General features: G+C 36.6%; 1 protein-coding gene across 1 annotated transcript in view; it reads left to right on the forward strand.

Moving 5' to 3' along the window:
- Positions 1-12,038, forward strand: part of WDR72 (WD repeat domain 72) — a 210,523-nt gene that overhangs the window by 122,202 nt on the left and 76,283 nt on the right. The window contains exons 15-17 of the mRNA XM_042941975.1: positions 719-807; positions 4,981-5,060; positions 10,500-10,698. Coding sequence (XP_042797909.1) covers positions 719-807; positions 4,981-5,060; positions 10,500-10,698 — 368 coding nt within the window. The remainder of the gene's footprint in view (positions 1-718; positions 808-4,980; positions 5,061-10,499; positions 10,699-12,038) is intronic.

Here is a 12,038-nt window from a genome sequence, read left to right on the forward strand (position 1 = left end):
ACGTTGAAAAAAAAAAAAAAAAAGAAAAAAAATCATTGAGTAGAGGTGTCAGGATTAGAGACTGCCTCCGTAAAATAGTCACTTCAACTTTGATCTGCTGTCAGGGACTGTATGTCATTTTTTAGGAAATCAAAATAACGTGTATTGGATTTGTCACACCAAATCCTTCCAACAGATTTGGCCGTTTCGCTAACATTTCACTGTGGTTGTGAAGGTTGAGAAAATCCTGGTGTACTTCACAACTGGGAACATGACGTAAATGCATTTTAAGGAAAGAGCCATCTGCCTATGAGAGTATTCCTGAAGAGTATCTCAAAGTTCCTATGATTAAATCACTGGCACTAGTGTAAAGCCTGCCTCCATCAGGTCCTTACTGTACCTGGGGAGAACTCTTTGGCAGATATCAACATTTTAGGATTGAAAAATTCATTGCATTAGCCACAAATTACAGGACTTAACATAGTGGGACTCCTACAAAAGTGAGTCACAAGGTAATTCTGGTATAAACTAAGATTCACAATTCAACTGGGATTAAGGTTCCGGGTAGGAACAAGGTGGGGAAATAAAGATTTACCAAAGACATTAATGTGGACAACATTGCCAAAAATAATCTGTGTTCAGTTCCTGAATTTTTTGAAGTGGTCGTGCACTCTTCAATTGATTTCTAAAAATACTTTTCATACATCTTTAATAATATCCTTTGTTTTTTCCCCCACAGGTCTTTCAAAATGGAATCTGTGCACAAGGCAAGAATTCCCGGGAATGAGATTTCGAATATTTCAAGCTTCTATGGTTACTTACGAAATGGTAAGGGAGTTACAGATATAGCCTCATTTTTTTTCTTCTATGAAATAAAATAACTTGCCTATCCATAACTGGATAGCACTCGACAATTTAGAAGGAGCATTACGTGTATTTATTGTTTGATTTAGTCTTCATTTCACATGGCTATACTTTTGTATTCTGCCTGTATTTTAAATATACATGATTTTTTATTAAAATAAATAACATTATAAGACATGCAGTGTGATGAATTTCATCAAATGATCTTTGAAATGCCTGAAAATCTGAAACTTTTCAGCAAAAGAAATATTTGGTTATTAAATTAAGGTCACATGTGATTTATGGGAAAGATTATTACACCAGTATCTTTATTAGCAAATAAGTGATTATTATATTAGAGAATTTTATAGCTTTTTCAGAAGGTTATAGTGGTCTTCGAATTCTTCTGAGAAATAGTCTTAGTGCTTATATTTTCTTTTGATGCCAAATCGCTAATTTATCCTCAAAATCTGCTTTTCTAAATTAAAAAAAAAAAAAAGTAATGCTTATTTATTTTTGAGAGACAGGGGTGGGATAGGGGCATAGAGAGAGGGAGACATAGAATCAGAAGCAGAATCTAGGCTCTGAGCTGTCAGCACAGAGCCCAACATGGAGCTTGAACCCACAGACTGTGAGATCATGACCTAAACTGAAGTCGAACATTTAACCTACTGAGCCACCCACGTGCCCCATCTAAATTTTTGACATCTCAGTAAATGGCAAATCTGCCCGTCTAGTTCAGGCCAAGAACTTTGTGTCGTTTTGACTTTCCCCTTTTTCTCATACCCCACATTCCAATCTTTTAATAATAAACATGTTGGTTCTACCTTCAGAATATATTCCAGATTCTGTTTCTCTCTACCCGCATGACCACCCCTGAGCCTTCATCCCCTCCTGCCTGGACTACAGTAACAGAAGCCTCCTAACCACCCTTGTGCTCCTATTCCTGCTTCACACACTGTTCACAATCAAGCAGCAAAAACGACCTATCAGAAACTAAGTCAGAACCTCATGCTTTTGTTCAACACATTTCAGTGGCTTCTGTTTCGCTCTGAATAAAAGCCAGTCTCTAGGACAGCAGACAAGGCCCAATATAACCTGGCTGTTCTGCCTCTGTCATTGCACACACGCCCTCACCTGACTTCATCTCTTTGGGATTCCCCTTGCTGAGCGTGCTCCAGCTACACTGGACTTTTTACTCTTACCCAAACATAGGGCCTTTGCACTGGCTATTTCTACTCCCTAGAATGTTCTTTTCTCAGATTCCAGAGGTCAACCTGCTGCCCCCCACCTCCACCTTACATCCTTCCTTCTTGCTCAAATGCCATCTCATCGACGAAGGTGCCCTCCTTTTTCCCCAGCACACTCTACCCCATTCCCTATTTTACTGTTTTCCAAAATTCTTTTCATTTTCTGATGTAATATATATATATATATTTTTTTTTTTCACTTGCCATCTACGTCCTGCTACTAAAATGAAAGCTCCATGGGGGTTATTATTTATTTATGACAGTTTTTTTCACTGCTGTGTCTCCAGTTCCCAGAGCAATGCCTTCAAGGAATTAAATACCTTTGGATTCATGGATGAATAGTAAATAGAACAATGGTTTTGAAAATAGATGGCTGAAGTTTACGATCTAGTTCTGCCACTTACTACTTATGCAATTTGGAGCATTTCTTTTACTCCCTTAAAAGTTTATTTACTGCATTTGCAAAATGGGAATGAGATTCTGGACTTGACATGCACTATGCCTCCAAAGTTGTACAGTATATGATCAGTACATTAAGATGCCCTGAACAATGGTACATAGGGGCCCTCTCAAGTCTATTGAAAAGAATATTTTGAATATTTTAAAGTGAGAGTTTATTAATAGCTTCCAATTTTTGAGTAACTAGTATATTCAAAGAATTATGCTAATGATTTTACACATATTGTCTCAATATATAAACAATCTCACACAGTAGGAGGGACTATCTCTGTTTTACCCTCAGGAAAATTGGGGCTCAGGGAAGTTAGATGACTCACTCAGAGGCAAACAGCTGTTAAGCAGAGAGGCCAGGACTCTGACCCCAACGACTTGCTCTTTCCATTATGTCAGTATACTTCTCAGTTATGATTACAACCAGTGTCCCCTTCAAATGGTCCCAGTCTGGATTGCCTGCCTTCTCCTTAAACTGTAGCCCTTAACAGGACATTTATCCTCATTTTAATTTTTTATGACATTAATAAAGGGATTAGAATTCAAGGCATAATATGAGTGGTTTCTGCAGAGACCAAGAGAATTGCTAACCAGAGCCATGGAGGCTCCAGGTGCCCCAGCCAAAGCCAAGAGCAACTAGTGTCATTATTGAATAATCTCCCTCGTGTTTAGAGGTCGTATTTATAGCATTTAAGATTCACCTAGGTCCTAAGGAAACATGGTTTTGTGTTTTAATAACTGGAATATGGGAGGTGAAGGGAAAGGAGGGATTCATTTTATGCTATTAATTCAATAAAGTCAAAGCCTGGAGAATAAAATAATACTTTGAGGTGCTCATCCTAAAGGGTTGACAGGAACCAATACCCACTTCTGTCAGCAAAAATGGTGACTCAGTAATATTGGTAAGCCTGGGGTGTTTTCTTTTTATCTTTCCCCCTGATGTTGCAATTAATTCTTTAGCTTACTGACATTGGCAAGAAAAGTTGGCTCTCATTTCTACCTCATATTAAAATTTTAACATCACATTAAAGTGCACTGTGAAGTACCCCATGATGCCAGTAAGTAGTTACAGTTGAGACCAATACTTAGCTTTGATGGTAGAGTCACAAGGTCAACAGAATAAGGGTGGGTGGGGAAGGAGAGAGATCAAAAGAAAATTTTCTCTTACCTGCTGTGCTCCTGAAGAAATGGAGAATATGACTTAAAAATCATAGTGTTCTATCATGCTTACGTGTTTTATGCGCCGATCTTGGTCATTTAAAATTCACATCATATGCTCCTTCAGGGAAAAATAATGATAATAATGAGTCAGAAGTTTCTTATATATTTTTTTAATATTCTCAGTTGACTGAAGATAGAAATATGTTCAATATTTTCTATCACATTTCCCTTGACCACTAATATGATATATAAAATATATATAAAATACAAAATATTTATAAATTAGATATTTGTACATACACAGACACATATATTAATATGTAAAATGGTGATTCTATGAAAACCATACTGGAATAATACTAACTTAAACAGTTAATACCAGAATTTCAAACACATATTAATACATTAATTTAAATAGACAATTACAGTAATTTTCCCTCCAATGCAAGCCGTCATCATTTTTCCTTATCTCACTCCTAGGATCTGGCACCGAGATAATATACTTTAGCCATCAGAAAGCCTTAATTGATCAATTTTTCATTTGGATGATAATATGTACATTTTCAATTAATGAAAAGGCACTTATTAAGTGCTCTTTTGTGTAGGGGGCTGCTGGACACTCTACAGATCAATTTAAATAAACCAAGCTCTAGCTCACTCTTAAAATTTCACACTGAACATTAAGGCAAATAGATAGAAAGGACATTCAAAAGGGCAAACTTAAAAGAAACAATACATAACAAAATGAGTCAAATTAAAACATAAGTGCTGTATCTATTGATCAGAGTAGTATAACTGGGTAAGGACAAATCAAAGGAAGTCTTTTATATGATTTCTGTGTGATAGATACTGATTCATAGCAAGGTAGTATTTCAGGACCTATTTGCATGAGAAAGGAATTGTAAAAATTCGGCAATATGTTTTAGGTGGGAGTATTAGTCATTGCATTCTGCTGGCAAAAACTACAAAGATGGGTTTAAGGTATAAAGATGAATTTGATTTGATATGAATATGTATTAGTATAATCATTAGAAATACATATAAATTAATAAATGGTTCTTGACTCTGGTTATACATGAAAATCATCTGAGGTACTTTTCCAAAGTACCAAGGCTTGCCCTTCCCTCCCCCCTGGGACCTAAAATCAGAATCTCTGAAAGATGGAACCTGGACATTGGTGTTTGTGGGAAAAAATGCTTCCCAGGTGATTCTAACATGCAGCCAGGATTGAAGATCATTGGGTAGCATCCATTTTTTAATACTCTCAAGCTATAAAATGTATTCTATGTATTTCTAGGTAAAAGTGAATCCCATATACCTGAAGCTGACATTTCACTTTTGAAGCTAATTTCCTGTTGGAGAGACCAGTCTGTGCAGGTATGATATAGTGCATGTCCCTGAAGTTATTAGAAGAGTTCCTTGCTATTCCTTTCTATCCAATGAGCGGTTCATTCATACTCCTCTTAACCTGAGAGTACCAGTAAATGGCTACTGCTCTCCTCACAAAATATTTCTTCCCAGGCATTTCATTTAACAGGACTAACACAGAGACTAATAATTGAGGGAAAAAGTGGAAAAAGACATATGCAAGGATGCACCAGGTTAGGAGGTATGAATAGAGGGGCCTGAGGAGGGGATGTTCCTGTTGTTACAGGTAACTTATTGCCTATTGAAGTGTCATATTGTGGCAGAATTGTCTATTATTTGATTTCAAACTGTGCCATGACAAAAAAGTCCCTCAGCTTGAGAATTTGGTGTGTGTACTTAGGAATCATTTTTCTATCTTGAGAGTACCTCATCTGTAAGATGCTTTAGAGAGCTGGTTTCCTCACAGCCCAAATTAAGCCCTTCCATCTCTTTTAAGGCTTTTGGGGATCCTAAAAGCTTACCAAGTGGCTTTGTACATTGTACAATAAATCTAATCTGAGCATTGATTAGATGAATATTTATTGGAACTTTATTCTTCATGAGTTTAAGAAATGTCAAATTTGCAAAACAAGCGTAGCAATAATTCCAGTTACAAGTGTTTATTCTTAGTTATAGGAAAACAAGTAAGTTACTCAGAACACACTGTGGAGTTGACACCACAAAAACAAATAAACACAGTTGGAATGGCTATTGAAACTTCTTACCGTGGCCTACAGGTTTATACATGATTTGCCACTAACCTAACCTCTTTGCTCATCATTTCCCCGATGCTCTAAGTAGCCACATTGACCATTTTATTTTAAAAATACAGAAAGCTCATTCCCACCTCAAGACTGTTCTCTTGGGCAGGAATTCTTATTTCTTCATTCATTATTCAGGTCTTTGCTCAAAAGCCAACTGCTCAGAGAAGTCCTCCCTGATTACCCACCTAATGTCACCATACCCTCCCCACCCATGCTTCCCTCCAGTCACCATCACATTACCCAGTTTTACTTTCTTTGTTGCAATTGCTTTTAATGAAAATCATACCCTTTGCTTTTTTGCTTGCTTACCTTCTGTCTTCTTGCTGTTCTAGAAACTTGCTGAGAGCAGGGACTTGGTGTGTCCCACTCACCCCTCCTTCACCAATACCCAGAAAAGCAGTAGTCACAGCAGCCTGTCAATAATAGTTAACGAATGAATGGATAGCTATTCAAAAAGCCTCTGTGACAATCAAATAAACATTAGTACATGTTGACTTTACCAGCATATTAGTAACCACACTAAGAGTCTCTGTTAAAGATAAGATTTCCACTCCTACCCCCAGCCTAACAATTCCTCAACGAGGGGGAAAAAACCTTAAGGAAAAGAATTCAACAGAAAATTTATCCTGAATTGCTCTAACTAAAGATATTTTGTAATAGCTCATTTGACCTTCAAGTAAATTTTAATAGGGTTTAGACAAGTTTGGACTAATGGACCTTTAAGGTTCTATGATTCTATGACCTTGTGTAAAATTTTGGCAGTGTGACAAATGTTACTAGAACATTTATTACTCACTCTATAGGAAGTCTAAGCTTCAAAGCTCTCCTCTTGACTCTGCCACTAACCTGATAAATAACCCGGGGATATAGGTTTAATTGTTGATTATTTATTTTATACTTGAGATTCTCTTTCTCTCTCTCTTTCTCTCTCTCTCTCTCTCTCTCTTTCCCCCTGCCCCTTTATCCCACTCATGTTCTCTCTCTCTCTCAAATAAAATAATTAAATTTAAAAATTTTGTTAAAAAAGAAAGAAATCCTGAAAAGCAACAGTTAGGTTTTAGAGTTGCTAATTTGCTGATACTTCTCTAAATTCTATGGATTTTATAATCTAACACCAGTGGGGAAATCATGACGTCCAGGCCTCTGGGGAGTATTGCTTTTCCAGGAGCTGCTGCAAACACATGAAAAATCAGTGTCAACCTGAGTGTTGAGAAAATGGTTTTCTACTGGAAAATCTGGACATTGGAACCATAAGCAGGACACAGGGGCTCTTACGAGTCTTCATGATGCTCTGCTATTTTACAGAACTTTACTGAGTCAAAGTTTTAGTAGAAAACCATTAAATTGTTTACCTTGCCTATGGCATAGTAGTATTTCTAGAAATAAGTATGTGGCCCAGATTTGTGGTTGTCTCTTTCCAGCCAGTGGATTTGTAAACCTTCTCTTAAATCTCTGTACATAAAGGTGTAATACTTTGCATAGCTGTCTTTTCAGAGAAAATTATTTATATGCATTTAGAAGACAGCTTTATAGTCATAGTGCTTTCAATTCTCTCATTACTTAAATCAAAAAGTTACATAAAATGTTGTTTAAAAATTTTATATTATGTTGGAGTAAATTCTGTCTTTACTATTTATAAAATGTATCTACTATATTTATATACTAGAGGGATTTAAGTATTGATAGTCAGAAATTATCAATAAAGCCTACTTTCCACACTTTCTACTTTTGAATATAGAATCTATTTCAATTCCATTGGCATTTATTTAGTACCCACTGTATACCAGATACTGTGATAACATTATTACATGCTTATAAGATGTACCATCTGTCTGTGGATTGGAGGCATGCTGAGTATTGATTTCACACTGAGCACAAAGTGTGTGTTTGAGTTTGTTTCTAATTGGGTGTACACCATTCAGTATTCACTTTTAAGTTTTATGGTTCTGAGTATCCTACTGATTATGGTTTAATATGTTTTATTCGATTATTTATGCTTCCTCTTATTATTCAATGATACTCATACTCTTTACTCTTGCAACATGCATTGGTAGTGACAAATATGTCAAAAAGCCCCCAAATTAAATAGTTAAAAAATATGGTCATGATATATAAATCTATATAAAGTAATTAGGAACATTCAGTGAAATTGCATACATCCCTGTATATTTTTAGGAAAGAATATTGACCCAAGTTGTGATAGGATATTATATCCAGTGTATAGGACATTCTAACTGCAATTGTAAGTGCTCCTCAGAGATGGTAATCCCAGTGTGAGAAGGGAGACATGATCCCATGGGAGCATGTGGCCAAACTGCCCATTCTGAAGGATAGACCACAATCCAGATCTATTCCAGGATATCCTTCAGTATCCTCCTGATTTATAGGTGGAGACAGAAGCAAATTCCATACAGGTTTCAGTTATTGAAAGCTCTCATCATAGCCTCACCCACCATCACAGTCTTTGTTTTATAAATGAGCACATGAAGTCCCAGAGTACTACATGACTTGGCAAAAGTTGCCTTTGTGATAATTGTCATAGTTGGATCAGAAACTTGGGCTTTCTTATTTCTGATTCAGAGCTCTTTCTGCCACATCTTGGAGGCAGTGCTGTCAAATAAAATGTGTGACAGAGTTAAAACGAAATAAATTCAGTGATGTAAAACTGTTCACCAATAATTGTCTGTCCCATCATATGACATACCTAATAAGCATGGTTCTCTTAATATAATATGGAATAATATGTTAGTAAATATCATATCTAATAGTTAATATATATCTCATCACACGGTAGATATTAACAGCCATGGCTCACCAGTATTGTGATATACAGAACTGCATGCTGAAACCATGGTGTGCAATGGCTATCACCATGCTGAGTATTTCGTCACATGATGTGCATGAGCAAGCATCATGTCACAGGCTATACTGTGACAGGAGTTACTGCAGTATTAGTAGCCTTGATAGGCAATAGTAAAATCACATCTGTCATTAGCCTTTTTTTCCACAACCTGACCAAGCATTTGAGTATGAGCATTTGAGGAGACAAGAACGGGGGGGAGGGTGAGGGGGGGAGGTGGTCAGGGATCAGGAAGCTGCCCTGAGACTTTTGTGTAGCTCCCTATATTTAAAAGTCAAGTGCCTTTATCCTGCCCTGGCAGTTCAGTGAACATGTGCCATCAGCATAAGTTCTCTGAGTGTCCCTGGAGCCTGGAGATAGCATATGCTACCACAGCACTTACAAGAGACTGAACAAATATTTAGATGAATGCCTTTTCTGCTTTTGGTGTTGGCATCTCCAGATCAGTAGGCTCAGTTGGTGCTGTCCCAAAGCCCTAGCTCTAGGCATCCTGTGGGTAGACTGGGGATAATGCAGAGGGGATAGTGGCAATGGTGGATGAGTAATCTTGACAGAGGTCAGGCTTTTGAGGGGAAGAGGAGCAGGCATTGGGGTGTGGCTGTAGGAAAGGTTTAACTGTCAGCCAGAGGAAGATAATGGGAAAGTGTCCCAGGGTCACCTAGGTCAGCGATGTCCTTCCTATTCTCTCACTGACTCAGCTCTAGGCTTTCCTTGAGTTCTACCTAACTGCTGGACCTTGTCTCCTATCTTGCCAGGAAGAGGCCAAGGTACAATTGTCACTGGCTTTTTACTGAGGAGTGAGAGTATAGAACCTTGGGAGGACATATACTACAAAGGATGCAGAATTAGGGGTCAGAAGACCTGTCCACCATATCTTTGTGGAACTTGGGATGTCATGTCTCAGGGTTTTCATTGAAAAAAATGAAGACATTGGATTAGATGCCCTGTGACAAGCATTCCCCTCCTGGTTCACCCAATCACAGATCCTTCGCTGGACATGTACAATAACTGGAAGGCAAGCTTTGTAGTATTTTAAACTGTGCAAAACCATGTGCACATATACACAGTTTAGTGAAATTTATTCTTAAAATCTTGCCTTTAGCTTTCTGCATTAAACCTAGTTAAAGTGTTTTTAGCTAAACAGTGCTTTAGAGCTAGACATTATTTGAGGAGCTAAACTTGTCTTTAAGAGCAGTATAATACATTCACATTAATTTTCTTTTCCTTCTGGTGGAAATGAAAATACCTTAGGAGAAAGAACAAAGAACTGCTTCCAACTTTTCCTTTCAGAATCTCTTTTTTTTCCCATTAAAAATCTGTGCAATTTATTTTTTTCACAATATGTAAAAAATTTATTTTTACTTTTTTATATTAAATATAATTTATTGTCAAATTGGTTTCCATACAACACCCATTGCTCATCCCAACAGGTGCCCTCCTCAATGCCCATCACTCACTTTCCCCTTTCCCCCACCCCCATCAGCCCTCAGTTTGTTCTTATGGTCTCTTATGGTTTGCCTCCCTCCCTCTCTATAACTGTATTCCCCCCCTTCCCCACCCCCATGGTCTTCTGTTAAGTTTCTCAGGATCCAGAATCTCTTATGTTTGCTGAAGGGTGACCGTTTGGGTTCCAGTGCTTAGTATCTGCATTTCAATGGTTTCAGAGGCTAATTATAGTGGAATGGAGCATTACAATTTATGTGAAACCTATTTAAGTCAGTTTTATATAAGACCCCAAGCATTTGTAATAATATTAAAAAATATATTTAAAAAAAATCTTTATAGGTAACTGAAGCAATACAAGCTGTTCTCTTGGCAGAAGTTCAACAGCACATGAAGAACTTGAGTAAGAGAGCAGGCAACGGTCAACCAGTGTCCATGACAGAGGATGTTCACTGTGAGATGAGACAGATTCTGCAGGAGACGGAATGGACCCGGGAAGAGATAGAGTTACACTGTACTACAGACACCTTGCCTCTGCAAAGTAAGTGCAAAATTTATGGACATGCACTTTCATCAGAACTTTTCTACTACTTAGAGCGCATTGAGAATATGAGTTCACAATATATCATTTCTGCAAAGACCGAGCCAAGTGCCCTGCTTCTGACCTATTCTGCTATCAATTTCTTCTTAGAATTCTCAGGTTTCTAAAAAACTTCTAAATTCTGTTATAATCAATAAATACTTCCCAGAACAAAAATTTATATTGTTTATTAAAATGTTTTTAAATGAAGTAATTAAAAATGAAAACAGGATTAACACTATTAGCTTAATGGGATATACATTTTAAGAATACCTTGATAGTAATGGATCCTAAATTTGTTTTCATTTGATACCTTGATAATAGCCATGTGCCTGGTTTCTTTTCCTTTTCTAAAAATCAGAAATGTAGTACAAACTGAAATTAAACTCATTGATAGGTGGACCACTTGATTTTATAACAAATTTTGTCATTGTAACTTCATGATGATAATGTGTATGGTTCATGGATAGCAACTGAATCTCAATTTCTGCTGCAAAATGTTACCTGATTTTTCAGTCCATTAACTGTGACTTAAAAAAATAAATAAAAAACAATTTTTAAAAGTAAAAATACAATTTTCAAACTCACTTAGTAAGCTTTTGCTTAACAAATTAATTTATGATCAAATATATATATTTTTCAGGGAAAACACATTACAAATTTACTTGTTCCAGGTTATTAAAAATTATTAGGTATTTCTTTTAGCTTTCAAAAAGAGATTTTCTTTTTATTCATTTGGGACTCAGAGAAATGGTACCATATTTAAAATGTTAAATCCTAGGACAGGTGTCATTCTTAAAAATATATTACATTTAGTTCTTATTATTTTTATAAGATTACTGATTGGATAGCATTATGTAGTGAGAGAGGATATGTAGCAGAGAGAGGCTTCTTCTGGAAGGCCAAATATCAAAATAGATAGAATATTTCCTAATGCCAAGACAGGCACTGAGGATGGTCAATTCAATAAGCAATTTGATAAAGCTCAATGGCAATTTCAAGTCATTTGTTTGTCTGTTGTCCAGAAATTAGTTTTAATTATCTGATAAATTCACCCAGTTGCAGGAGCTCCGTTTTGATCATATCACATAATTGTAGTTGTATTACACCTTTCAAGCAAGAAGAGAAAAATTCCTTTCTAAATTAATTTTCAGTGAGTGCATGTGGGTTCTTGATTCATTCGGCAAGCACCCACAGGGTCATTAATACATTTCTTCCAACTCCCCAAAGACAGCTAGTATCATTCATCATGTGTTAACTGTCATTATGTGGCATTTATATGCTTTATCCCTAAGTTTGAC

This window comes from Panthera leo, chromosome B3 (genome assembly GCF_018350215.1).
Source record: "Panthera leo isolate Ple1 chromosome B3, P.leo_Ple1_pat1.1, whole genome shotgun sequence".
Classification (NCBI taxonomy): domain Eukaryota; kingdom Metazoa; phylum Chordata; class Mammalia; order Carnivora; family Felidae; genus Panthera; species Panthera leo.